Source organism: Zonotrichia leucophrys, chromosome Z, assembly GCF_028769735.1.
Source record: "Zonotrichia leucophrys gambelii isolate GWCS_2022_RI chromosome Z, RI_Zleu_2.0, whole genome shotgun sequence".
Lineage (NCBI taxonomy): Eukaryota > Metazoa > Chordata > Aves > Passeriformes > Passerellidae > Zonotrichia > Zonotrichia leucophrys.
Genome location: NC_088200.1, coordinates 23,904,405 through 23,929,805, shown reverse-complemented (window position 1 = coordinate 23,929,805; position 25,401 = coordinate 23,904,405). Strand labels below are relative to the sequence as shown.

General features: G+C 39.4%; 1 protein-coding gene across 9 annotated transcripts in view; it reads right to left on the bottom strand.

Moving 5' to 3' along the window:
- TRPM3 (transient receptor potential cation channel subfamily M member 3) overlaps positions 1-25,401 on the bottom strand; it is a 415,622-nt gene that overhangs the window by 12,467 nt on the left and 377,754 nt on the right. For all 9 annotated transcript variants that reach the window (XM_064736884.1, XM_064736885.1, XM_064736886.1 and 6 more), the window contains 6 exons: positions 22,339-22,467; positions 19,721-19,972; positions 14,927-15,101; positions 5,781-5,931; positions 5,038-5,237; positions 3,780-3,912 (listed from right to left, as the gene is read on the bottom strand). In XM_064736884.1, the coding sequence (XP_064592954.1) occupies positions 3,780-3,912; positions 5,038-5,237; positions 5,781-5,931; positions 14,927-15,101; positions 19,721-19,972; positions 22,339-22,467 (1,040 nt within the window). The remainder of the gene's footprint in view (positions 1-3,779; positions 3,913-5,037; positions 5,238-5,780; positions 5,932-14,926; positions 15,102-19,720; positions 19,973-22,338; positions 22,468-25,401) is intronic.

Below are 25,401 nucleotides of genomic sequence, written 5' to 3'. Positions count from 1 at the left end.
AATACTCTTTCTTTTGCTAGCTTTAATACAGGTACCTTGATACAGTGCACTGTTTCATGCTGTAATCCACTAGTAGTTATTTTAGTTATATACCGTGTACTAACTAATTCTGATTAAGGTTTTTAATCTGTTATATTCTGTCTGTTTAATAAATAATTCATTTTAACATAAATATATCTCATTTGCCATCATTAAACTTGCTAGACAAAGCGATTCCTTAAATTTAAACTGTTGCCAAAATCTGAGGTTAAGGAAGGACTGATCTTATTTAGACCCCTTTCTGTGAAGGAATTTAAATACACAGCATAGTTCTTTCTTCCCATGAGAGTCGGAAGGCAGAAGAAGCAGGGCTTCTTTAATAAACTTTGTCTGTAGTTCCCACTCTCCCAGAAACAGCTGCTCCTCTCAGTTGCTTAGTCTGAGGTCAAGGAAAGACAATCATCAAAGTGCTGTTCTATGCTTTTAATTTCTGAATGTGAAGTGATCAGGTAAAGGAGGGATCCTGTCTGGCGACATCAAATATGGAGACTTTGGTGGTGTCTGTTGTTACAAGAGAAGTAAGGAGATTCCTGAACTGAGGCAGGCCCACAGGATGCCAGGGTGGACTATCCCAAGGTGAGAGCATCAACTAAAGCTTGTTGCAGGTGAGTCAGACAAGACATTGTGGTCCTGCCCCAGCACAGCCCCTGACTGCACAGTTGAAATCATTCATTGACACCCAAGTCAATGCATCAACGCACAGGATCTCTTCTTGCTTTGATTTCCTGAGCCCCTTCATCTGTCTCTGTCTCTCGAACCCATTGAGGCTTGAAGCAAGACTCTGTTCCCGTCTTACATTTCCCTTCCAGTGCTAGCCCCCTACTCCTGCTTCCAGGTATGCTGGGCTTTGTATGCAGGGTGTGCAGCTGTTCCTCGTCCTAGCAGGACCTGGAGCCACTCAAGCAGAGGGGAGCATTATCACACATGCACAGAGGTGAGGGAAGGCAGCGACTGGTCCAGGTGCAGGTGCAGTTATGCAACTTCCCTTCCCTTCTTGAGCCTAACAGCATGCTCAGCTTCTTGTAAATGAAAGGTCTTTGGGAAGAACTTCACTCACATTTCCAGGGTTTTCTGGTCCCATTTTACACCACATAAAGCTGACCTAATTGGACAGATGACTAAACTGGTATCTCATGGCTCTAACATGGGTCTTATAGTTGGTCTACTACTACAGGCTAGTGACTGGGCATTGGAAGAGAAACCATAGTCTTGCATCTTCTCTGCCTTCTTTGCTCTGTATCTTGTTACTTGTGCAATGATAACTCTATAAAGAAACTCTAAAGTGAAAATCTGGATTTTACCTATTTGAATGTTCCACAGGTTACAAAAATAATTCTAGTGATGTCATGGTTTAGGAATGGTATTCTCCAGTTTAGAAGCCATGATGCCACTTCCCCTCCCCTGCTTCAATTGGAGGCACACAAGGTGAAGTTTGAGATAAGAACAACTTACTGGAAACAGCAGTAAAGAAGAGAATAAACAGTAACAACAACAAAACTGCAACAAAAGGTGGAAGAAAGAAGGAGAAGGAGAAGGAGGATAAACTATTTACAGTGAAAAGGCCCTGTTCCATCCATCATGTTTTCTCTACCAGAAGGAATCCCTCCTCCTAAGAAGCAAGAGTCCCTTTCCCATGCTCCTGACAAGGACATAGGTGGTATCAAACAACCTCAGGGTCCTCCCACCCCTGCCTGGCTACTGCAAAAGTTAACCTCATCTGGCTGGAACCAAGACAAGTGGTTTAGATTTAAGAGGACTTTGTCATGACTGCAGGCAAAATAAAAGACCCAGGCATGCTGTTTCTATAATGTGTTATGTATGATACTCAGATAGCCCTGATTCCTCAAGTATCTTTTAAATATTCCTCAGACCTATTATGTAGTAAGAGCTGCGTTCACCTGGGATGTCACTGATTGGGCCTGGGAGTGACCTGTGTACCCCACAGGGTCACTGCCTGGATCTCTCTTACAGAGCTGTGGCACCCTGGTCTCCACATTAAACTATTGGCTAAGATAAATGGATTTTTAAAGAGCTATTTCTCTGTGAGGCTCAGGTGTTTGCCTTCACTTAGGATTCATATTCAGGAGCTTGATTCTGGAACAAGATGCTTTAAGATTTTCATTTAAATTATAGATAAGGGCCCTTTTCCTACAAAATAGGGTCAGCACAGAATGGAAAGGCAGCCTGTTATATTTTTATTTTCAAGGACTTACAGCACTTGCATGATGTAGGAGAGGACCTAGCTACAATGTTTCTTATTTACAGCTCTTCAAAGATACCTCTTCCTTCCTTGGCTATATAATGAAAAGCTATACTCAGAGATTTGAACCTGCATTTATGACTTTTCAGTTCAGTTCTGTGGCCACCAGACCATCAGAACACAAGAAAAAAAAGGTACTCAGTTGGACCACAAACCAGTTTATCTACTATCTTACTTTGAAGTATATGTAGTTCTTTCGCCTGTATATTCTTCAGTCTTTCATATTTTTTGCTCAGGAACTTTATGTGCTCAACATGATCTCTATGTATTTAGCAGTCCTTACTGGATTTCTCTTTCATAAGCTTGTCTAGTCTTGTTTGAATGCATGTAGCATTTTAGCTGACATCATCAGCTTCTTTTAGACCTCACCGTCTTTCAAAAATTTGTTCTGTTACACTATTTAGAGAGCGAAAATAAAGATCACCTATTTTCTGTTTATTTTGAACACAGGATCCTGGTAAATTATTCTCTTACTCCCTTATATCTTGTTCTGAGTGTGACAGCAAACAATTGATTTCTGTTCACCCTCTCCTTGCTCTCATACTTACACAGACCTCTATAATTTCATCCCTCATTTGTCTCTTCCAGACCCAGGAATGCCGGATTACTTGGCCATCCTTTACAAGGTAGCCATTCCATGCCTTACCAACTTCCCCTCCAATATGATTTGAATTTGCAGACTAGCAACTTCCACTAAATTACTGTATTGCTTTTTCCCTCTGTGCATTACTGTAGGTGAAAGGTCTCATTCCATCTAAAATCCATGTTGCTATTGGTTCCAATGAAACTAGCTTACCTAGCCAGGCTATCCCGAAACAAGGCTTGCTTCTTATCTGAATCACTCACAGATAAACTCTAAAGTCAGGTTTTTCACTGAGGAACTCTAACTTACTCCCATTTTGTTGTGTCTACTTGTGCCCTGAAATCCTGTTTCAAGAGCTGAAATGCAAGCATAATTGGAGCCTCTCACTGCATCAGTTATACTTTAATACAACTGGATAAAAGATCCCTCTTACAAAGCTTATCATACAATGATGTGGGTTGGAAGGGACCTTAAAGATCATTCAGTTGCAACCCTACTGCCATGGGCAGGGACATCTTCTCCTAGAACAGGCAGGTAGGTGTGGTTTCCCTCAGAGTCACACCTAGCCCAGCCTTAAACACATATGCTTCAGCAAAAAAAAAACCAAAAACAAACAAAAAAAACCAACAAAAAAAAACACCAAAAAAAAAACCAAAAAACCCAAACTGAACAACATCAACAACGAAAAAAAACCCAACAAAACCACCCCCCCCAAAAAAACCAACCCAAAATCACAAACCAGAAAAAGAGAAAATAAACTCATCACATTTTATCACTTTTCTTTTTAATTACGACTTACCAAAATTACTTCATTTCCTTTTACAAGAAAAAAAGAAAGAGTGAGGGTGGTGACAGAAACACATTTCCAGATTAACTTATGAGAACAAAAAAGTGCACCTTTCTGAAGTGACACGGATTCTTTCATCATTGGAGGAGTTGAATCTGTCATCCTTTTCTCTAAAATACTCTTCTATGCACTGCTCTTCAAAATCATGGACCTTTTTCAATTCATCCTCAGTTATGAAAAGTTCTGTGGAAAAAAATTGAGAAATAAGAATTTGGCAAATATTAACATGTGAACTAACTACATTCTTATTTGTGAAACTTATGGACTTAAATTTCATAAGCAAGTATGTGGCATTTTGACATGAAAACAGATAGATGCTGTACATTATGAAATTAGTGCTTCAGTTATATATGATTCTGTAGACAGATGCACCTAAGCAGGCAAATGCTGAGCAAACATGAATATGTTCTGATTTCATGAGATCTAAAGACAGCTGCTGGTCATGACTGGACAGATGGTGAAAGCCAAAGCCCACCTTTAACCTAACAGACAAATAATGAGATTAGCAGACTGCTAGGAAGGAGTCTGAGCATGCAGGGGTCTGTCTGATGTGGCCAGAAGTGACACCTGCAGGCAGCAGTGTGATGGGAGTGGGAGGAGAGACGTCTGGTTGCATGTCCAGGGCCACAAGTGACTCCTGCTCCTTCCTCACAGAGAAGTGGGCTGTGGCATGGGCTAATGCTGAGCAGAGATACACATCCCTTAGCTCCCTGCCTCTGGCATGAACACTGGGCAAGGTGGAGATATTCTAACTCAAAGAATTAGATAGAGAAGAGGAAAGCATTATCAAAATAATCTGACAGGTTTCTCATCATGGTTATGGGACTTCATTTTAAGCCTATTGAGGAACTACTCCTCCAGTCTGAGTCAGAGTCAAGGAGAGATGATGTAAACAAAATTGCCTTTTACCATCTCTAAGCTTATCTAGGCAAAAAGTGTGCTCAGGAGAAGTATGTGCTGTTTGCTCTGCATTTTCAAAAATAAAGCTGGAACTGTCATGGAGTGAGAAGAATTCCAGCAATAACAGACCACTAGTAACAGCAAAACAAACCTCTCTGCTTTGAAGGAACAAACAGACAACAACCCCAGATAGTTCCAGAAAAACACAGCTTACTTAACATTGCAAAGAGAATGAAGGGTTGGGCAAATCAGGTAAAACTAACTAATTTAGGTAAGGTTTTTGCAGGTGAGAGTTGTTACTTTGCTGGGAAGGTTATCAAGGTTCAGGGCTTTGACTTCACGCATGTCAAACACTAGACATTATGAAAGGAATTGTAAAGCCCCCTTTCTGCATCATCTGAGTCTTACTCAATCCATAGTCTCTCTCATCTGGGTCACTTTCATGCTTCCTCCATCTGCAGCAGAGGTGTTGAAATATCATTGTCATGTGGCTGAAAATGATCAGAGGTGGTGGGAGAACCGGTCTTTCGTGGAATGTCATGATGAGCTGGTACCTTTGAAACTTCCAAACTTGGTTTGATATAGATTTGACTTCGAAAAACGTGTTGCTAGAAGGCAAGAAGAAGAAAATAACATCAGACTGAAAATGGTTTTGGGTGCTTTGCCAAAGATGACATGACAGCATCATAACTAGATACATTTCAATAACACTGGCAAATGTTTCCTTGTCACAAGAACAGGAAGCAGAACAAAAGAGGAAGTTTTTGCCTGGGCAAAGCATGGTGATAATCAGCCTTTTTGAAGTACCTTATGATTGTAAATGTCTGCACTGTACAACCCCAGGGTCTTACAACATCCTATTGAGATGGGGAAGTATTTTTACCTTTGTTTTCCCCATTGGGAACGTATGATGCCATAACTGAGCCTTATTTGGCTTCTTTGCCCTGGTTCCCATCAGGTGTCTGTCCTTGGAAATGAGCACAATGTGAAAAACTTGGCATTTCCCTTGTTTCCTGGAGACAAGCCTCTTTCCCTCTCCCCCTTACATCCTAGGAAAATGTATCTCAGCCAAAGCCAAAGCTCAGCAGTCTTCGTAGGCTGTGAACAATATGTATCCTCCCCAAGTCTATATTTTGCAAAGTGTCACTCACTTGAAAACTGCAATGAGGAGATTCACCAAAAGGATGTTTGCTACCAAGAGGTAGCAGGCCATGATGGCAGGGACGATCCATGCTCCTGTCTTGCAGGGAGGTAGCTGGATAATTTTGCCGTCTTCTCTGGTTTCATTTTGACCACAAGGTGCTGGGAACAAAATTTAGAAACAAAAAAATGCAAAATGGGAATGAAACTTATTTTTTCAGTAGTTTGTGTGGAAATATTTAAATATTTATAATGGCCTGCCTGCCAAGGCAATATCATCCAAATAACAATGGCATTGACATTCTCTCCTCAGAAGTTTATGCTCGGTATCACAGATTTTACAGGCTGTAGTTTTTGTTATTGTGTGTTATGTGCCATGGGTATCAAGATATTTCTCTCAGGACACATGCCTAGTGCGAGTAAACTGCCTATTTGCATACGTAATACTAAATAATATGGTAGTCTGGTGGCAATTAGTGGCTGTGAAAATGAAATTATTGAATTGTTTAATTCTACAAAAAGGCTTGTATATTATTTATTTAACAGTGAAAACCTTGCCTTTTTTTATTGATTGAGAAGGATGTGATAAATAAGGAAAAGGAAGTCCATGAAAGTAAATGAAAGAGTAGACATTTATTGCTGTGCACTGCACTGTGTCAAGCCCCACTAGGACATAGCCATAATGACTTTCTGCTATTAAGGACTCTTGACTGCATGCCTAGAAACAGTGGGGGAGATTAGCAAGTCTTTACTGAACCAGGTACAGGGACATGTATGCAGCAGAGATGCCACCTGTTTATTCCACAAATACATTGGAATAAAAATGTTCTTGATATTAATGTTGTAGAACTGAAGCAAGGAGAGAGAAAATATGGTGAAATAGTTTTCCCTGATTGTGTTTTAATATGCCTTCATGTGCAGTGAAGGATAATCATCTCCAAGCACGGGTTCAGTTTATGTCTCCGCAGCTTCAGTCCTGGTGGTTCTGCGGATCTCCATAATCAGCTCTTCAAGAAAATTATGGAAGCAGCAGCTTACAAATACAAGCCATCTTAGTAAATTTTGCACAGCACTACAGCTAGCTTTCCCTCATCCCCATCAAAAAGAAGTTTAAGTGAGCAATTTCCAAAGTTCTCAGCACTGGCTCAGTTCCTAGTGATTTCATTGGGGTTTTGTACTGACTTCATGGAAAATGAAGTTTGATGATGCCATATGTAGAATTTCATTGTATGGCAAGAAATTCACATTTCCAGTACCGACCATTGCATCTTCTTGAAAATGTTCTTCTGAACTTGGTTCACTGAGCTTGACATTCACTTATGGATGTCTGTACTGGCCATCATATTACATTATGTGTGATTTTGGTACTTTGTTTTGAGCATATTACACACAGAACCATTGTAGCCATATGTGAAACAAGACTACATGACTTATCCAAAAATATTCAACTCACTGAAAAAGAAATCCCAGAGTGGAATACGGGCAACCCTGCTTTTTATCAGCAGCTCCATTGTATTTGGGCACATGGTGTTACCAGTCCTTCCTATTTGCAAAACCACATTTTATTACTGGAGCAGGCTGAAACTACGCAATTCTTCATTTCTCAGTAAACATCACTTTGCAAATCATTTTAAGGCAGGGATATTTCCACACTGCTCCAAGCACTGGTTTCATTCAAAATACCATCAGTGTAGTGCCGGGAGTGCGGAGCTCTCTGCTCTTGGCCTTCACCCAGCAGAAACTGCACCATTCAATTCCTCTTGCTATCAGCACGCAATGTGAAACTTATGTCTCTGTTTGTGTGGAAACATTAACTTGCTCATATATTCAGTCAGAGGTACAAAGTCCAATACAACAAAGTACTAAAACCCATTGTGATTTCACCAGTGACAGAACAATCACAATATCTGAAACCTGTTGTCCTCTTTTGTGCTGAAAACAGAACAAATAATATCTTTCCAAATAATGAGAAAAATTTTGAAAAGCATTTTTCAAACCTTAGATAAATGAGATTAAAAACTCAGGTCCAACTCTGGTTCCAATTCTATTATCCTTTTTTTTCCCCCTAAAAAACATAGAATTTAATCTAGGAAAAAAAACAGTTAAGAAGACAAGAAATATTTTTCCAGCTCCACTTGCTTACAAGTGGGTAATCTCTGTTGGTTTGTGTCACTCAGTGATGGCCAAATTAGGTTTCTTTTGCAGACATGTTCCCACAGTCTATTCTATATACCCATTGTGGTTCAGCTTGTCCTGAAGCTTTGCAGAAGTTTTTCTCTTTTCTCTTTTGCATATTTTGTTGTGGGTGCATGGGAATGCTCATTTCTTGCCTTACTAATGGAGAGCTAAGCCACCACTTAATTTTCACATCTTCAGCTGCAGGAGAAAACATATGACGTGTGCTCAAAAATGCAGAAGTCTGTGTTCCATGGCATGTCATTAAACATCTTCTTTCATATTTAAACTATGACATGTATTTTAAAGGATTTTTTTTCACTATGGTTAATTGAAGGTGTGTACTCTGCCTCGCCCCTGAGGAATCTGTTCTGCCCTTCATGTATAACATCATTCAAAATATGAATTATTTTTGGAGAGATGAAGTAATTTTTGTAATATGTGCATTAATATATTGTAATATATTTCAAAGCCCAATATTAACATGTATGCAAATTTGACTCATCTGTTTTACATTATAGCCTTGCTCTAACACAAACCACAGAACACTTAATTCTAGCAAAATGCTTTCCTGAAGAAGCAAATTCTGGTAGCATAATGATATGCCAATCTCAGTTAGCTGAAAAAGCCAACAGCTCTGATACCTACAGGCCATTGAATAAAGTTCAGACACTATGTCCTGAACTTAGGCTTTAGAAAACAGTAAATGGTTGGAGTTTTAATTTAAATTATATGAATTAACTTCACAAAGCTTTCAAACATTGCCTCTTGACACCTGTAGATGTACATACTTTTTGCATCCCTTGCTTCCTTTTCCACAATCTCTTTCCATGCTTATTTTTCCTTTCTGACTCCCATTTACAGTTTCCTGCTGGGACGTCCTTGCTGCATTCCTAACACTTCCTCTTTCCTGCCTGGGGAATAGTTGCAAAAACCCAAAAGTAATTCAAGCTGCTGTGGGTTTCAGGCCCATCGTGCAGGCAGAGCTCAGGAAGAATTTCCCTGCTGTAATTACGGTCATGACAAGGACACTGCTCACATTTAATGTGTGTTGGGTGGAGGGGTTGGCAAAGGATGCTGGTGAGTTTCTGCATCATGACTCTTACCCCAGCTGCACCCTTCCAGAGCAGGTGTGGGAAATAATGAAAAGACCAAACGGCACAATTGAACAGCTCTGCCACTAAATAGCTTTTTGCCTTTGATGAAAACTTCTCCTATAAAAATGGATACCACTTTTACAATACAAACTGATTTGTTTGAAATCACAATAAACTGAGGGATGCTTTCCTGTGTTCACAATTATAAATAAAGTGGAAACAAATAAGTGCAACCAAATAACAAAACAAATTTTTTTAAAAAATTCAAGTCTGGTTATTTTTAATGCACTTTCATCATCCTATTTATGAGTATGTAGGCACCTTCCAATTTTGACCCACAATGAATCCAAAATATGTGAAAGCATTTTATAATTTCTGAACCAAATATCTAAGCAGCCTTACCAGCTTACCAGACTGGTAAATATTGAAACCCATTGCCCCCCCCACCAAAAACATTAAGTGGCCTTCCTAAAGTTGTTCTCTTCTTCAATGATGGAGAAAACACTAAAATCTGCAAACTCTGAATTTCACAGAATTACTCTGTTCATCAACAGAAATATCCAGGGAGCTGAACAGTGTCTCCTTATGTCAAGAATGTTTCTTTAACTGCAGCACTCTGACCATGTTGCTTCTTGACCCAGGCCACATTAAATGTGACTTTGAAGGGTCTCTTCAATCCGCTGGTATTTTAATAATAATTTATAGTAAACCCCTGTATTTTTCTTGTTCACTCTAGTGCTTTATTACTCCTCTACTCTACTCCTTACCCAATTAAAAATAGCCAACCAAGGAGAATTGAATTAGAACATCAGGAGTGCTAGATATGGGAATACTGCTGCAATCCAGCCCAGAGTGACTTTCAAAATTGTTTGTAGTCTGTGCAAAAATCTTATCCACCACCTTTGTCTAACAACCTTAAAATTATTGCCACAGGTATGATTTATTCTGTTTTGTACAGAGCTTTCTGTTCTGTTTGTTCTAATTCCAGAAATGTCCATGCAAATGACAGGCCAAGTAGGAAGCTCCTATTGAAAAGCATGCAGCCTGTAAGGTCATAAAGAGTTTAGTACGTAATTTTCATTTGTACAAAGAAATTTTCAAGAATTGTAAAACTTAAACAGATCTAAAAGATTAAGAAATTTAAAGAATTTTTAAAGTTTTTCGTATTAATTATAGTTTACTCTGAAGATCATTGAATAGTTAAAACCTGTGTATGAGAGTCTCTCATCTTCTGAAACTACTGCATTCTGGTTACTTGATATTCCTGTAATACAATTGAAACAGAAAGAGGTCCCATCTTTTCCTCTTAAACTAGGTAGGTTTTTCCAAAACAGAAATAGACATAATAAATAAATTCAGAGTGATCTTCAGATTCCAGATGGCACATGAAGTGCTGTCAGCTGGTAAAAAAATCCAGATGGAAATCCAACCTGTGAGACACCAGGAAAACCTGAAAACCTTCCCAGAAGCCTGTTCTGTTCCCAGAACAGCAGGTTCAGTTTCTTGGTCTTCTGAATACAGGAAAATGTGAGCTCTGATGTTCATTTTCTACAGAAAACTGCCATTTCCCAACCTGGCATTTATGTCCTCTACCTACATGTTTTTTACCAACAAACTCACATTTCCATTTCAGTATTTCTTATATCCTTCTGTATCCATAGTATTCTAGAGGGGCAGATAGTTATGTAAGGTGAAAAAGAGTTCTTCACAGGTGAGAACTGTCCTATGAATATTCCTGGCTAAAACTGCCAGCACAAGTGCCAACGTGAGGTGAACTGAGGGAGAGATTTTACAGTATTTGTGGGAATACTGTCCACTTCTGGACAGGCATCCACTGAAGTAGTTACATGTCTGGCTGCTGTCCCACAGATTCCATTGGGCAGCACAAGGCACAGATGGATTAGGAAAGGCAGCCTCCAAGTGAGACAGTTGCACGTGCCACCACCAGCTCCCTGATTCAGATTCTCCTTCCTCCCCCAGCTATCAGTGGATAATAATATATCTTTACTCAACTACATAATTGAGATCAGTCTATTTTTTTCAATTTATCAAGCTCCTATTATTATTCCTTTCCTGAAATATATTAATTTTTAATTTCCCGACCTTTAAATAATTTATAAATTTGATTAGCTTACTGCCTGCTTTCAATTCTAAGATCTAAGCCTTTATCTGAATCTCAATAGTTGGTAATTGGAGTTTTCTAGGCCCGAGTCAAAACTCAATAGCTCAAGTTGGTTTCAGTCATGATTGATGTTTCACTTGGACTGGTTGGACTTTTCCATGAAGTAGCTTGACTATTATAGTATACTATAGTAGCTTGACTATTCCTTGATCTTTACATACTTCCAAAGACTGTTTCATGAAATTGCTAAAACTTCCTGAGTAGACAACATGGTATGTGAAACCTTCTGTCTGTGCCAGATCAGCTACATGGAATGTTCTGAACATCCGCATGCAGTTATGGGGAAAATATGGTCTAATTAACTGTAATTGCACGTCCTTTGTTTATAGATCAAATTCTACTCATTTCCTGCTCAAACACCTAGAGGAAGACCATTATGATTGCACTGTGATAGTGAAGTCTGTCTTTTCTGGTTCCCCATTCCCCAGGCCATGTGGACTGGATGGCACTGAAAGGGCACCAGGAGCCCAGGATGTCCCCACTGCTGGCAGCAGTCACTCTGCCATGGGCTGCTGTCTGTGGCTCCTCCCTCAGCATGTTTTAGGCACATTCAGCAGTTCTCACTTCTCACACTCTCTTCATACAAGAATCACTGAAGCCTACCATTCCAGTTCTACATCTTTTCATATGGAGCACCTGTTTAATATGACAAGCCTTTTAGATTTTTTAGTGGTCATATTATGATGAACTGCCAGTCTGAGAGGAACTACTTAGAGAGTGGTTTTTCTGGTTTTGTTGACTTAACCTGAAAATTTGAACACAGATCTAAAAGATTTACTCTCTTCCACCCCACTTTACAACTGATTTTTAGTCAGAAATTTGTAGGTTTGTAGCAGTTATGGACATCACTGATAATAAACACCACCACTCAATAATGTGTTCATAATCATATAATGTGTCCTCACTTTTGAGTTGAAGATGAGATCACATACCAACAGGACATTAACACATACTCCAGCTTACATATTTTTCCTTAAAAAATTATATGAGTACAGAAACGATGGGTAAAAAAAGTAAATATGCACTGTTTTAGAACAAGACATTTAGCAGTGTGCTGAAACAAAAATCACAGCAGATCCACTGGATGAAAAGGCTGCCAGCTGATGAGATGGACTTAGGCGTTGTATCTGGTCAGCCTTGATGGCATGCTTCTTACAAATAAAAATAACTAATTAAATAGATAAAACTGTTTTTTCTTAAAAAAAGTACATTAGAGATGTTAGAGTAGCCTACTTTTCTGTACATTTCTCGGATACCAGGATTGATTTCCAGGAGACTAGCTCAAATAAACATGCTTTTCCATGGTCAGCACTTTTACTGAAACCCAAGTTTGCTAATAATGTAACAATATTAAACACCAAAATATAAACAAAATCACAAAGCAACCCCCTTTTCTTGTTGTTAAAGTAATACTGATTAAAAAAAGAATGTGCTCTAAATCATGAAGATAAATTGCAATTTAGATGTAGCATAACAATTGTAGAACATGCTTATCTTATTTGAGAAAGTACAAACACTGTAGCACTTAAACATGAGCACAGTGGCTGATTTAGCTTAGAACAACATGGAAAACATAAATAACAGCAAATGTTTAAACAGTGAAAAAATGTGAGTATACTAGTAAAACCTTCTGGGTGTCCATTGGGTCATTTTGATTGTGTAACAACATCACCAACTATTGCCTGTGCTGCCACAGATAACATTTTTGAGACAACTGAGCATCAGACAGACATGACATACTGTACACAATTTGTGCTAGGAGAGTGGCAGATTCTAATTCCCTGCATCATCTGCCTCTCAGGAAGGAGGAAGTAGGTTTTGCTTTTCATTTTGACATCATCACTTTTGCTGCAACTCCAAATTTCTGTGACACAGGTAGAAAAACAATATGTCTATATGTAAAGCCGGAGTTTAGGCCACCAGGAATTTTACTCTCCCTAAGCTTCAGAAATAATTACTCTGCATCTTTTTGCATTATTTAAATGTTGTGCATCTAAATAACACAAATCCTCATGCAAGGGTGTGCAGTCTGCCACCCTGTTTTCATTCTTAAACACCCTTCAGTTTCTAAAATTTATGGGTTCTAAACTGTAATCAGCCCTTCATTTAAAAGAAAAAAACAAGAACACTTTATTCAGCCAATTGCCATGTTTGTTGCACTATGGTAGTTACTCAGTACAATATCAATAAATGGCCACTTATAGAGGGACAGACATTATTCTGCTTGTAGAAGGAAGTATTGTTTTAATGGTACAAATCTTTATTGCTCTAAAATATGCCTTCAGAGCAAGACAAAGTTTTATATCCCCAACTATTACGCCTTTGGAATTAATGAATTTTTAAAAATAAAAGTATAGGGTAAAGGATGAAAAAGAGGGAATTGGGTAAAAAGTGAAAACATAGTGAGAAATTTTGTGATTATAGGTATTTGCTTACTTCCTTGCATGCCATGCTGCCTCTGAAAACCAAGCAGGGAAGCAAAGATAAAAAGGAGGTTTCATCTGTATCCAGAATAATAATACTGCGCTAGCCAGGAAGAAGATGTCAACATGAAACTGCTGCAACATCTGCCATGCGATACTGAAACTATATTCAACTGGGGGCATTATTTGTGATATAGATACATTTACTACTTTTAATCAGATCAGGAAAATTTTTTTCACTCAAATTTTCTCACTACTGAACAAACATCAAATAAATTTTGAAAATAATGTCATTTCCTAAGATGGTACATAGAATAAAATGAAATATCCTAAACAGAGCTTTAATGGAAGCCATCTGCCACTGGAAAAGGTACTGACTTCCAAATCCTACCAAGACTTGCATGTAGTTAAGTAGGAATGATGAACATCAATTACATGACAGTAGCTGCAAAAGATGACATTGTTTTGTTTGTGATTTTTAGTTTGGTCATCTACTGCATCATTTCTCATGACCAGATCTCTCATTTGGTGGTAAAGCAATGAGCGGGACCCCAAGATTTAATCTAAACAGCAAACCAGCATTTTCCTGATCACCTATCTGATGAAGCCTGAGGAGATAATATATTTAATACTGTCTCTTTTCCTGTTTTCCTGTTTGCATTGGTGTGAGCACAGTCTTGCTTTCTAAAAAAAAAAAAAAAAAGCAATATTCTAAAAATGGATCTAATTATTAGATCCAAAGAATTGCATCACAGGGTTTAACTTAAATGCAGTACTCAAAAGGTAACAGAGAAAAGAAAACTCATCAGGTTAGATCCCTATCAAATACAGGAGCTGAAAGGTCTGACCCCTAATTATTAGACATGATCATCAATATGAAGTAAGACAAAAAGTATTTAGGTCTAAAAATAAACCAAGGGATGAGAAAAAATTAGTGACCTTTTGTGTCCCAAGTACAACACCAAATTCATGTTGGATACCAGGAAGGGGATTCTTGCCACCAAGCTGGTAAAAAGGACACATTTATAACCTTCTCTAAATGCATGATAATTTAGCATTACAGATTTACAGTTAAATGATTGCCAAGTGATGCCAGAAGCATGTTCTGAAACTGACACCCCAATACTAGCTAAAAAAATACTTTTGTGATCATTCTCTGTGTTGGAGAAGTTCCTCTATCCAGAGCCATTTATTGAGCAAACACACATGATCTAACAGGACATCATCTGATCAAAGCTGGATACCTGACTTTGGAGTATGAGAATCATAAACTTGCTTACGGTCTATCTGGTCTGCAAACACTTCCCCATAGATCATCCAGTAAGGCATGTAAAAAATGTTTTTCGCCAGCTTCCACGAAGGCTCCTCATTGGGGAAGAGAATGGCCTGTCTTGCCACACCGAAGCTCATCAGAACCACCAACATGATGATGACAAAGTACATCATGTCTATCATCTGAATGTAATGACAGGAAAAAGGAGAGAAAAAGAGAGAGAAAGGACAACAATTAAAGGAAATTTTTGCCCATTTTCCTATTATCATGAACTGCAATAAAAGAAAAAGGTCTGTGAATCTTAGAACAGAATTTTCAGAAACAAATTTTGAAAAGCCGTTCTCATTTACACATAAAAAAAAATTATTTTTCAAAGAAGTGAAGTGGTGCTATCGTGTCCTTGGTTTTACCCAGTGTGACTTCCAAGAACAATTCAAATGTTATGAATAGGCTTGAAAATACAGAGTACCATCTGGTCACACCAGTTGCCTCAACAAGAGGGTTCAGCGGAATCAGCAGCCGGGTCTGGGCAAGGGTCATGAGATGATGTTTACAGGCACCATGTGGCAACTGTACCTAAGCAAAAGGACTGACATGGATAATTTTATTCACTGGTAGTCATTATCTCGGAGCAAAGGGAGCTGCAGCTAACATACGGAGGAACGGGTGGCAGAACAGCCTGTTTCTACAACATAAGGGACACCATGGTGGTAACCAGTGAGAAAGGAAAGCTGTGATACTGGCTGGGATAAAAATCCGCTTGGTGGGGGAGTCTGACAAATGCCACATTAAAAAAACCCAATCAGATAACAGACAGTGAACTCTGCTCTTCTCCACTGTTGAGGGCCTCATTCGCATATGCCCAAGACTAACTAGTGTTTGCAAACAGTGCCCACCCATTCAAAATGTTCCTGAAAAATGTGGGACAGCAATCCTACAAGATGTTGAATAGATCTGAAGATTAGAAGCACTGTTCTAGAAAAAGCCCTCAAGGGAGCAGAACAATGGGCATCAGCCAGGTACAACAGAGATTACCCAAAGTGAATGTGAAAAAAATGGGAGTTGTGTTAAGTCCCTGGTAAGATCCCTTTAAAACTTAGAGACTTGCCAGGTCTTCATAATTGTTACAACTGAGCTGTTTTTCACAGTTTTGGACATAACTTTTGTCTCTGCCAAAACTCAAGTTGAGAATCCTCTAAACCTTACGAGTTTTATTCCCTCCAGTCTCTGCATTTTCCGGCTCAGCTGAACCCAGCCCTCCCTGCAAGAGAGGCGTGAGCCCAGCCTGCACCTCAGCTGGTGCCTGGTGGCTCCGTGGGGCACCTCTGCAGCCCCAGGGCAGGCTGCCCGTGGCACGGGCTGCTGGAAGAGGGACCTGCATGCAGCAGGTGGAGCTGGAACTGCTGCAGGGGTTCTTCAATTTTAAAGCAACCTGAGGTCAAAGCAACACTGGGGGAAGTATGTACCAGAGAAAAGAGGCTTACAGAGAAAAAGGTAGGCTTGTGTTTAGAGAGAGAGGATCTAGGAGAAGGGCACCAGCGGAGCAGGGGTCAGATGAGAGAGAATCAGGAAGATGGAAAGAAAGAACCAAGGACAAGTGCAAAAAAGCAGGGGAAAACAAAAGTCTTGAGGTTCATAAAATAGCAGGAAAGATAGAAAATAACCTTGGGGACATGAGAGAGGAAAAGAAATGCTTTAAATAATTAAAAACCAGTGAAGTCAACCATCAACATTCCTCTTTAACTCAGGGCATTAATCTCTAAAAAAAATATTCCTTTAAGAAGAGAAATTCCAGATCATTGTACTTCAGAAAGCATCCTGAAATGGGAAAGCTGAATAATGACATTTAGTTCTCACTGCTTTTAGGGAACAAACCTACGGGTGAAAACCGATTCCTCCTTTCTTGTCTGATCAAACTTTGTTTCAGATGGCAATATATAACTTGATATGTTGTAATGTAATAACTATTTAAAAATTTCATGCAAAAAAATAAACAAAATCAGTGTTTTGAGGCAATTTAAGACAATTATTAAAAGCTTCAAATATTTTTGATGAGGAGTCATACAGGTGTGACCTCATGACCTCATGTTGCAAGAAATAAAATTTTTAGTGCTGTTCCTCATTCAAGATCCACATTACTTTTCTCCTCCCTCAGTTGGGTATCTTCTAAACTCTCAGTAACTTGTCTGAAATACAATAAAATATATGGACAAATTTCCACTGACTTTAATGAGCATTGTATCAGGTCCTTTGGCCTGTGATGTCAAATTACAATTGGTGTTTTAGCAAGGCAATTTAAAGAACTCATCAGTTATCTGTTTAAAAAAGTGTTAAAACACAATTTTTTGGGGAACAATTTCATAAAGAATTGACTGTATTTCAATTTTTGTATTTGCAGAAATGCTAAAAAATGCAGATATTTTCACACATTAAAGGAACTGATATACCTCTGACTCTCTTGACATTTAATCCAACTTAATTCCTGAAATTTCCTAAAGGAAATTAGATCTATCACTGTGCAGAAATCAGAAAAGCAGAAGCATATTCTGCTACTGAAATCAGTAGATAATAATAAGCTTGGCCATTCAGTTTCCTCCTTGTATCTTCATCTTTGCTTTGACCTATTGTTTTTAAAAAACTCAAGCCCATTCCTGCAGGTGCAGCTCCCAGGGAGTGCGTGTGTTGCACAAGAGAGTAAGCTGGTGAGAAAATAGATGTGAGAGGCTGATCTGAGTAACTCCAACTGGTTGTGCATTGCACGTGTGGGCAAAGGGGATGTGCCAGAGTGGCTGAAAGTGCAAGGAAAGTTGGACAAATGATGAAAACCAAGCAACTGGAAGGCACAAAATAGAAGAATTTGCCTCCTTTAACAGCTGCCCAGAGCTTCAGAACAATTTGGCTGCTAAATTCAACACCCTCTAATGTAGATACTGAGCACACAGAGGTTAGAGATTTTCCTGCATTTGTTTTCCACAGAAAGTGGAGCGAGGTTTGATTTGTTGTACACATGTGAGTGACAAAGGAATGAAAATGCTATTAATTTCAATCACTTCCTTTCTGCCTGACATAGCAAAAAAATGAACCACTCTTTGTACTGCTGGGGGAGTTGGGCTCCTATCAGCCACCTGTAACACTGACTACTAGAAGTTTGTTGCACATGGGCCCTCTATTATTGAACTGTTGCTCACTCTGCCTGTGTTAGCACAGAAACTTTAAGTGCATGTATCTGTGAAAAATAAAGCAGAGTACAGGGGTAGCTGTTTTTTCAGATGTTTTATACATTTTGTGTTGTGTAAGCCCCAGTGACCACCAGATCCACTGGCAGAAAGGGAGTCCAAATGTGGCAGAAAAGAAACCTGCTAAAGCAGTGTTTTCTCTTTGATCTGTGTTCCTGCTGAGTATTTTCACTCTGGAGCTCTGCAAAACCTCATGCCAACCTCCTTTATGCTTTCTTGGAAGAAGGGAACTTCAAAATTCCTTTTCCAGGACATAACAACTCAACTATCACTTTCTGTTTTCCCTCAATCTCTCTCCCTGGCTTTTTTTCCACTAAGATCTTTTTTGTCAAACCCAGCACTGTGGGCTTGCAGTAGAAAGCTAGTAAACTGACGGGATAAGACAATGGTTCCCTGTTGGATAGAGTGTGTAAGTGGAAGTATATTTTGCATTTCAGTTCTACACCTGCTCACTGTGCCTGTTGTGACTAATGTAATACCAAGGAGATATTGTAGCCCATGCACTCATACATGTCCCCTTTTCTTATGATAGTGAGGATGGACAAAGCTTTCCTTAAAGGACCATTGTGAGATAAATACAACAGAAAGCCTGTTTGGACTTGCTGATTATTGTCCCATACCAAACAGATAGCAGCATTTCATCTAGAGGAGTTAATGTTAATTTTACTTTTTTTACTTAAAGGGAGCTTCGGCTTTAATCTATTTAGAAAACCCCAAATCTTAAACCTCAAAATGCATGAAACAGACATGATTTACACAAGAAAAGCTGGATACTGTATGTGAAATGTGTACACATGTATCAGCTACATACGCAGGTATCCAAATATCAGGGATGTGTGCATGTGCATCTGTAAGTCCAGCCATTTTCTTTAACTGAAACAAACCATATGCTGCTTAATTGCAAAACTTCAATAGAAACATGAAAATTGAAAATTGAAAAGTCAAAAGTCAAGCATGTGGAAGTAAATGTCTCTTGATTCCTTGTGCATGCATTTACTATTACACAAGCTGTTAATACTCCTGCTATGGTGTGTATGATTGATGTGGCCAGGGTACAGAGGTTGCACTTATGCCAATGGATTTCTCATGTCACCAGGACACACCTGAACTTCAAAGATGGAAGACCATGTGGATGTGGATCAAACTGTAGAAGGGTCAGTCTTCACCGTAACCATTACAGTTTTGAACACACCATTACTATCACAACACATTGAGAGTCTCAAGGTACTACACACCTGAACAATTTTTTCTTTACCTTAACAAACCACCTTCCTTTAAAATCACCAAATCTCCTTTGTACTTTCTGCAAGTGAGGCACACCGGGGTGTAGGGTGGCTCTGCTGTTGAAGAGTGATGTCAGAGAAAGGAAAATTATACATATCTAACAGAAGAGGAAATACCCAATCTCGATTCTGGAGGTTTTGATTCAGTAAAGCACTGATTTCTAGCCTACATGGAAACACTAATGTAAAAATCATACAGGTGGATCTGCAGCAATGCCACTGGCTAAGGACACCGAGCCAAGAACACGCTGCCAAAGAGAAGAGGATTGCCCAATGTGTTACCATTTTCCCGATCATCATGACGTAGGGCCCCAGGTACTTGTTGACGCCGAAGATGTCCAGCAGCCGGATGTACCAGTAGATGATGTTGACGCAGTAGATGACGCGGCCGTCGCTCCGTAGAGGCAGGTCTTGCAGGCGGAGAACCATCCCAACAGAGAACAGGAGGATAGCTATGAGGTCAGTAACATTCCAGTACTCCTGGAGCCAAACTTTGACTTTTTGCAGCAGCTTCCCAGGCTCTGACATGAGGATCTGAAGGACAAAGGAAATGCAGAGGAGAGGAGCTGAGCTGTTTTCATATAAAGGTGAAGAAATCTGTAGTAAGCAGATAGATATATGCCACAAAGGCCAAAAGAAAAGCTGATAGATCCTTATCATCCTTATCATACAAATATCTCGGGTACTCTCTGTTATTTTTCTCCTGAAACTTTCCACCATTCAACCATTAACATGTATCTATGTGCAAGAGACTTTAAAGGACAAAGCGGACAAAGGATTCAGTCTACAATCCTCACCAAATCAGTAGAAATGTGTGTATGTATTTCTGTTTTTCAAATGTATTAACTCTACCTAGGGTCTTGGAATGGAGGGTAAAATGAAAGATTTTTTCAATCAGAAAATTCACATTTAAAGAAGCTATAGATTTGCAGAAAGTTACATTAAAATATGCATCAAATGACCAAGAATAATTAATAACCATAAAGCTCTGCATCAGAAATTTAATAAAGAGAGACACTAGATAGTACTTGGGCCTGTTTTTTGAAATTAGGTTACACAGCCAAGAATTTCACAAAAATAAATAATCTTACCTTATGAATTTATTGTCATTCTCCTTGCAAGATCATTTGTGTAACTTGATTGTTTTTCCAAACTACTCTTAAAACTATTATTCAAGTGATCTCCATGAATAAGTCCCGCCATTTAGAGAGTTAACAAGCTGTTGGTTTTCATTTTCTATATTTAGCCCAAGAACATTTGAACATGCTCACACAGTTCCTCAAAAAAGATGAATTTGTTTTTGGAATGAATTTTGGGCTCATCTGCGAACAATTCCAACATCTGCTTAGAAATCAATCGTCACAAATGTTCTTGGTAAACTTTTGTGGAAGTGCCAGTTTGGGCTGAATGATTAGGCAAAAATCAGGTCACATAACTCCTGGGTGCTGCCTCCTACCTGCTGAGCCAGCAGTGCCTTGGCTCCATTAGAATTGCAGAGTCCTCGTGCAGTGGCTACTGCCACTGCTTTCCTTTCTCTTCTGCCTAATGACTTGTACTCACGGGCCACTCAAGCAGGGTCTTTTCCTCTGTTCTTTTCATTTATTATGTAGCATTTATTACACAGTGTCAGAAACTCGTCTTTGAAGCCCAAATGTGGCAAGCCCATTTTTAGTCTAGTCCTCCAGAGCACTGGCTTCAGAATGTACAAACACAACTGGTAACAGATTCAGCCCAGGGGTACAAATGTGCTCTTTCAGCTGAGGTCGATGGGACTCGCATTCACTCACATTAGGGCTGAACTGGGCCTCTGGTGTCACTGTGGAATAAATGGACCTTTGGCTAAGTGGAAGAGGACAGCATTAGGTGGGAAAGACCACGAGGGCAGGGTTAACAGAGCCACTTCACTCACTTTATAGACCGAGTGCTATTTTAAATGCTCTGTCTCTGCTCTATGTGTCTGCTTTTGCATCCTTAGGCAGATGCACACTATTGCTTGACACATCAAAAAAATTTTAGAGTCACATTTTAAGGAATTTTGCTGACCTTTAAGGCTTGTCAGAAGATCCCCGTGTACTTGTGAATGCTCTTAAAGGAGCATCACACTGAAATTTGAACACAGAAATTTTGTGGGAGTAGAAGGAGGAAAGGAAGAAAGGGAGGGAGGGAGGAAGGGAGGGAGGAAAAAAGGAAGGGAGGGAGGGAGGGAGGGAGGGAGGGAGGGAGGGAGGGAGGGAGGGAGGAAGGGAGGAAGGAAGGAAGGAAGGAAGGAAGGAAGGAAGGAAGGAAGGAAGGAAGGAAGGAAGGAAGGAAGGAAGGAAGGAAGGAAGGAAGGAAGTGGAGGAAGGAAGTGGCGGAAGGAAGTGGAGGAAGGAAGTGGCGGAAGGAAGTGGCGGAAGGAAGTGGCGGAAGGAAGTGACGGAAGTGGCGGAAGTGGCGGAAGTGGCGGAAGTGGCGGAAGTGGCGGAAGTGGCGGAAGGAAGGAAGGAAGGAAGGAAGGAAGGAAGGAAGGAAGGAAGGAAGGAAGGAAGGAAGGAAGGAAGGAAGGAAGTGGCGGAAGGAAGTAAGTGGCGGAAGGAAGTGGCGGAAGGAAGTGGCGGAAGTGGTGGAAGGAAGGAAGGAAAAGAAAGAAAGAAAGAAAGAAAGAAAGAAAGAAAGAAAGAAAGAAAGAAAGAAAGAAAGAAAGAAAGACCACTAATTTTAAAGAAGATAGATATTTTTTCCTGCTTTTTTTTAAACAATCCATTTGCCTTTCTGAAAAAAGGGCAATTTTATGATATGCTCATTCATAAAAATGAACCCTGAGAGAAATACTAAAGAAAGATATTCAAATGAAAAAAAAAAAAAACCTCAAATCCCATGCTTATTCCTTTTTTACTATTTCTTGGCTGGGGACACTTTACCTCTCTCATCTTCTCTATTCCCAGAGTGAAAATGTATGAGATGACAATCCATTCCTGAATAGATGGCCAGCGATCCATCTTCACTAACACAATGTAGTTGAACAGCATCAAGTAGCCTATGTATGCCAGCTGTAAAGAAAAAATATGAGTATCAATTGTCACAATCTACACAACTGAGCTAGGATATGATATGATATTCCTGATTCTACTGTAACAAGGATTTCACAAACAAAAGAACAATGAGACTGTCCTGGTTGTCTGAGAAAGCTCACATTAAGTCACATACTATATGGCATCTGCAAAACACACGCACATATGTCCAGCTATATCTATCTCCTCAAAAAGACTTTATTAATGCAGTTCCCTTAGATCATCCCACAGTGATGGCAATCCTAATACCACTGTGTCAACTACCCAGTTAAGTAAGCTATGTGAGATTTCTCTCTCATCTGCTTCTAAAGGCCTTTAGTCCTCTAACACCCCTTCTTCGTGTTCCCCCCCCCCACCCCTTCACCTAATCTGAGCTGTCTGGCATTCTGAGTCCAGATTTTAGGCATTATTAGAGGTCTTCTTACCCAGTGTAGTACTGACCTAACCTAAAGTATGTTTCTTCCCCAAAACACTGCTATTCCTACTAACATGCTGCAGCAAGGAGCTGCCCATAGCCATGCATTTATTTGCCTTATATCTTTTTGCAAATTTTTAAGTGTGAATGTTTTTTCTTTTCCTTCCTAATAAATTCACCTTCCAGGTTAATTTTTGATCCAGAGGAAAAGTGAATTCGGTTTTTAGTTTATTTTTCTTTGTTTTTCTGCATGCTGAATGTAATTAAATGGTCTGTCAAAAAAGACAATGTCAGGCAAATTGCATCATCAAGTTCCTAAAGTTCCGAGAAACCCTAGTGTCATTCTGGAGCATGGGCTGTAGCAAGGATTCCACACTGTTTTGTAGAGGCCAGAATCCAGCCTCCTGTCTACTTTGCCTTTCAAACAGCAGCCCTATAAGAAAATGCATCTTAAGTCTAAATATAAATCAGAGAAAAGATGACTCAGCTCTGTGCATGAACATTTAGTCATTGTGATAGAAAGCTGTAACAGATACATCTATATTTGAATTCAGTTTTTATCTCAGTTTTATGTTACTCACTACTGCACACATGGGCTCACATGTAAGCTGAAACAGCCACAAAGGGCATTGAGACTTTTGGGCAGGATTATTTCAATACTCTGCACATCACAGAACAGAGTTAATAGCTCTATTGTATTTGTTAGAGAACATCACTTCCACTCTTTGTAAAAGCCACAGGATTCTGGCCTTTGTTCCATTTGCTGGCTGAGGACAGTCAAGAGAATTTGTTCTGTGGGCCATAACTATCAGTTTAGAGGAAGCAGACAGTTGAAGCACTACTTCTTGTCTGCATAAAACAGAGGAGGAAATGATCTCATTTTTCTTTCAGTTTGTGAGGGATGATGGATTGCAATGCACAGTCATTGGAGGCTGCTCTTCCCTTACCAGTCCTAAAGGAAATGGAAAGCAATGTAGACCAACACATAGGGTGACACTGGAGTCAGAAGAACTTCTGTCTGGGCAGGCAGAACTGGATACACACCTCCCTAGTGGAAATAGCACCTACTAATTCTGAGCAAAAAGCCAGGTGATACTGTTACTTAACACTCCTCTTAAACCTTATTGATTACTAATTGTCAGGAAATCTACTTTGATCTGCTTCAGCGGCCTTTGGTGAGCACTTGCAGTCAGTACGGCAGAAGAATGAGGGCACAGAGGTTACAAAAGTAACTGCAAAAATCTAACTGTAACTAGGGGGTTTTGCTTCTTCCAGGTTTTCTTTTGAAATGCTGGCTCTTTTTTGGTTTTGGTGGGTTTCTTTATGTCAATTCAAACTTAGTAAAAATTGCAAAATATTTTTGCTTGACAAAAGAGAAAGGAATCTTGATTTGTGAGTAAACTTATACTGAAATGTCTCCACTTTGACCCAAGAAATTAGCCCTCCCATGACAGGGTGAATGATAGTCTCCTCCCTCCCCACACTTCTAACTTGCTCTCACCTTCCCGGAGGTGACACTGATCCAAGACTGTGGTCAAACTTCAGTGTAGCTGCTTGAGCTGGTACTCAAGATTCTTTAGAAGTGCCACTACAGAAGTAGCTGAACCCTGTCTTTTCTTGCTTTTGCCTGGCTTGACAAAGAGCTAGGAGCTGCCACTGTCACCATTGAGGACTGCAGAAGCTAAGGAAGGAAGTGCTACTAAAAAGTTTCAAGGGTGGATTGCACCTGGCCCTTTTATGGATGCAGTCCCATTCCACAGAAAATACTGGAATACTCATAGTGGTAGAGGACACACCTGGAATTGTACCAATAGGTGAATGCTTCATGAAGGAGATCACCCTCCTCTTTTCTGATTGATTGCAATAATTAAATTATCATAAACTCTTACTTCCTGCTAGTATCAGTTAATGCTAGTAGTAGTGATGCCTAAATATTTTGCTTTTTATGTATTTTTCATATACTTGTAGCTTTCTAGACCACTATTAAATAGTTATATAGTTCCTAGTATTTTTGCTACCATTTCTCTTAGATTTTAGAGTAGTAAGTTAATCTTCTAACACATTCTTGAAATACTGTTTATTTTCTAATTCTGTTTTATTCTTAAGAAAAAGAAGTCTGACAAGGAGCAGGCTTCTGTTTTCTGATCAGAATCTGAGGAGACACAATATGAAATGGGGCAAAGAAGTCCTAGATCAACTCCAGTGGGGCGGTACCCAGAGAAAATAACCTAACCAACTATTCTTCTAATTGGACAATATTTGTTAGTTATGCTAATTTGTTAAACTTATAAAAATTGTAGAAATCCAATGTCATGTGAGCTCATCACCACCAGGATACCTGGAAATTTCCAATAAAACTCAATTTTTTATGTTACTATTTTAACATTGCTGCAAGCACTTTTTGATATTAGGACAGTGGGAGTAGTCAACATTAGGAGAAGATCATCCTCTTCTGCTCAAGCAATCTGTGGGATGAAACATTTGCATCATGGTTTCCA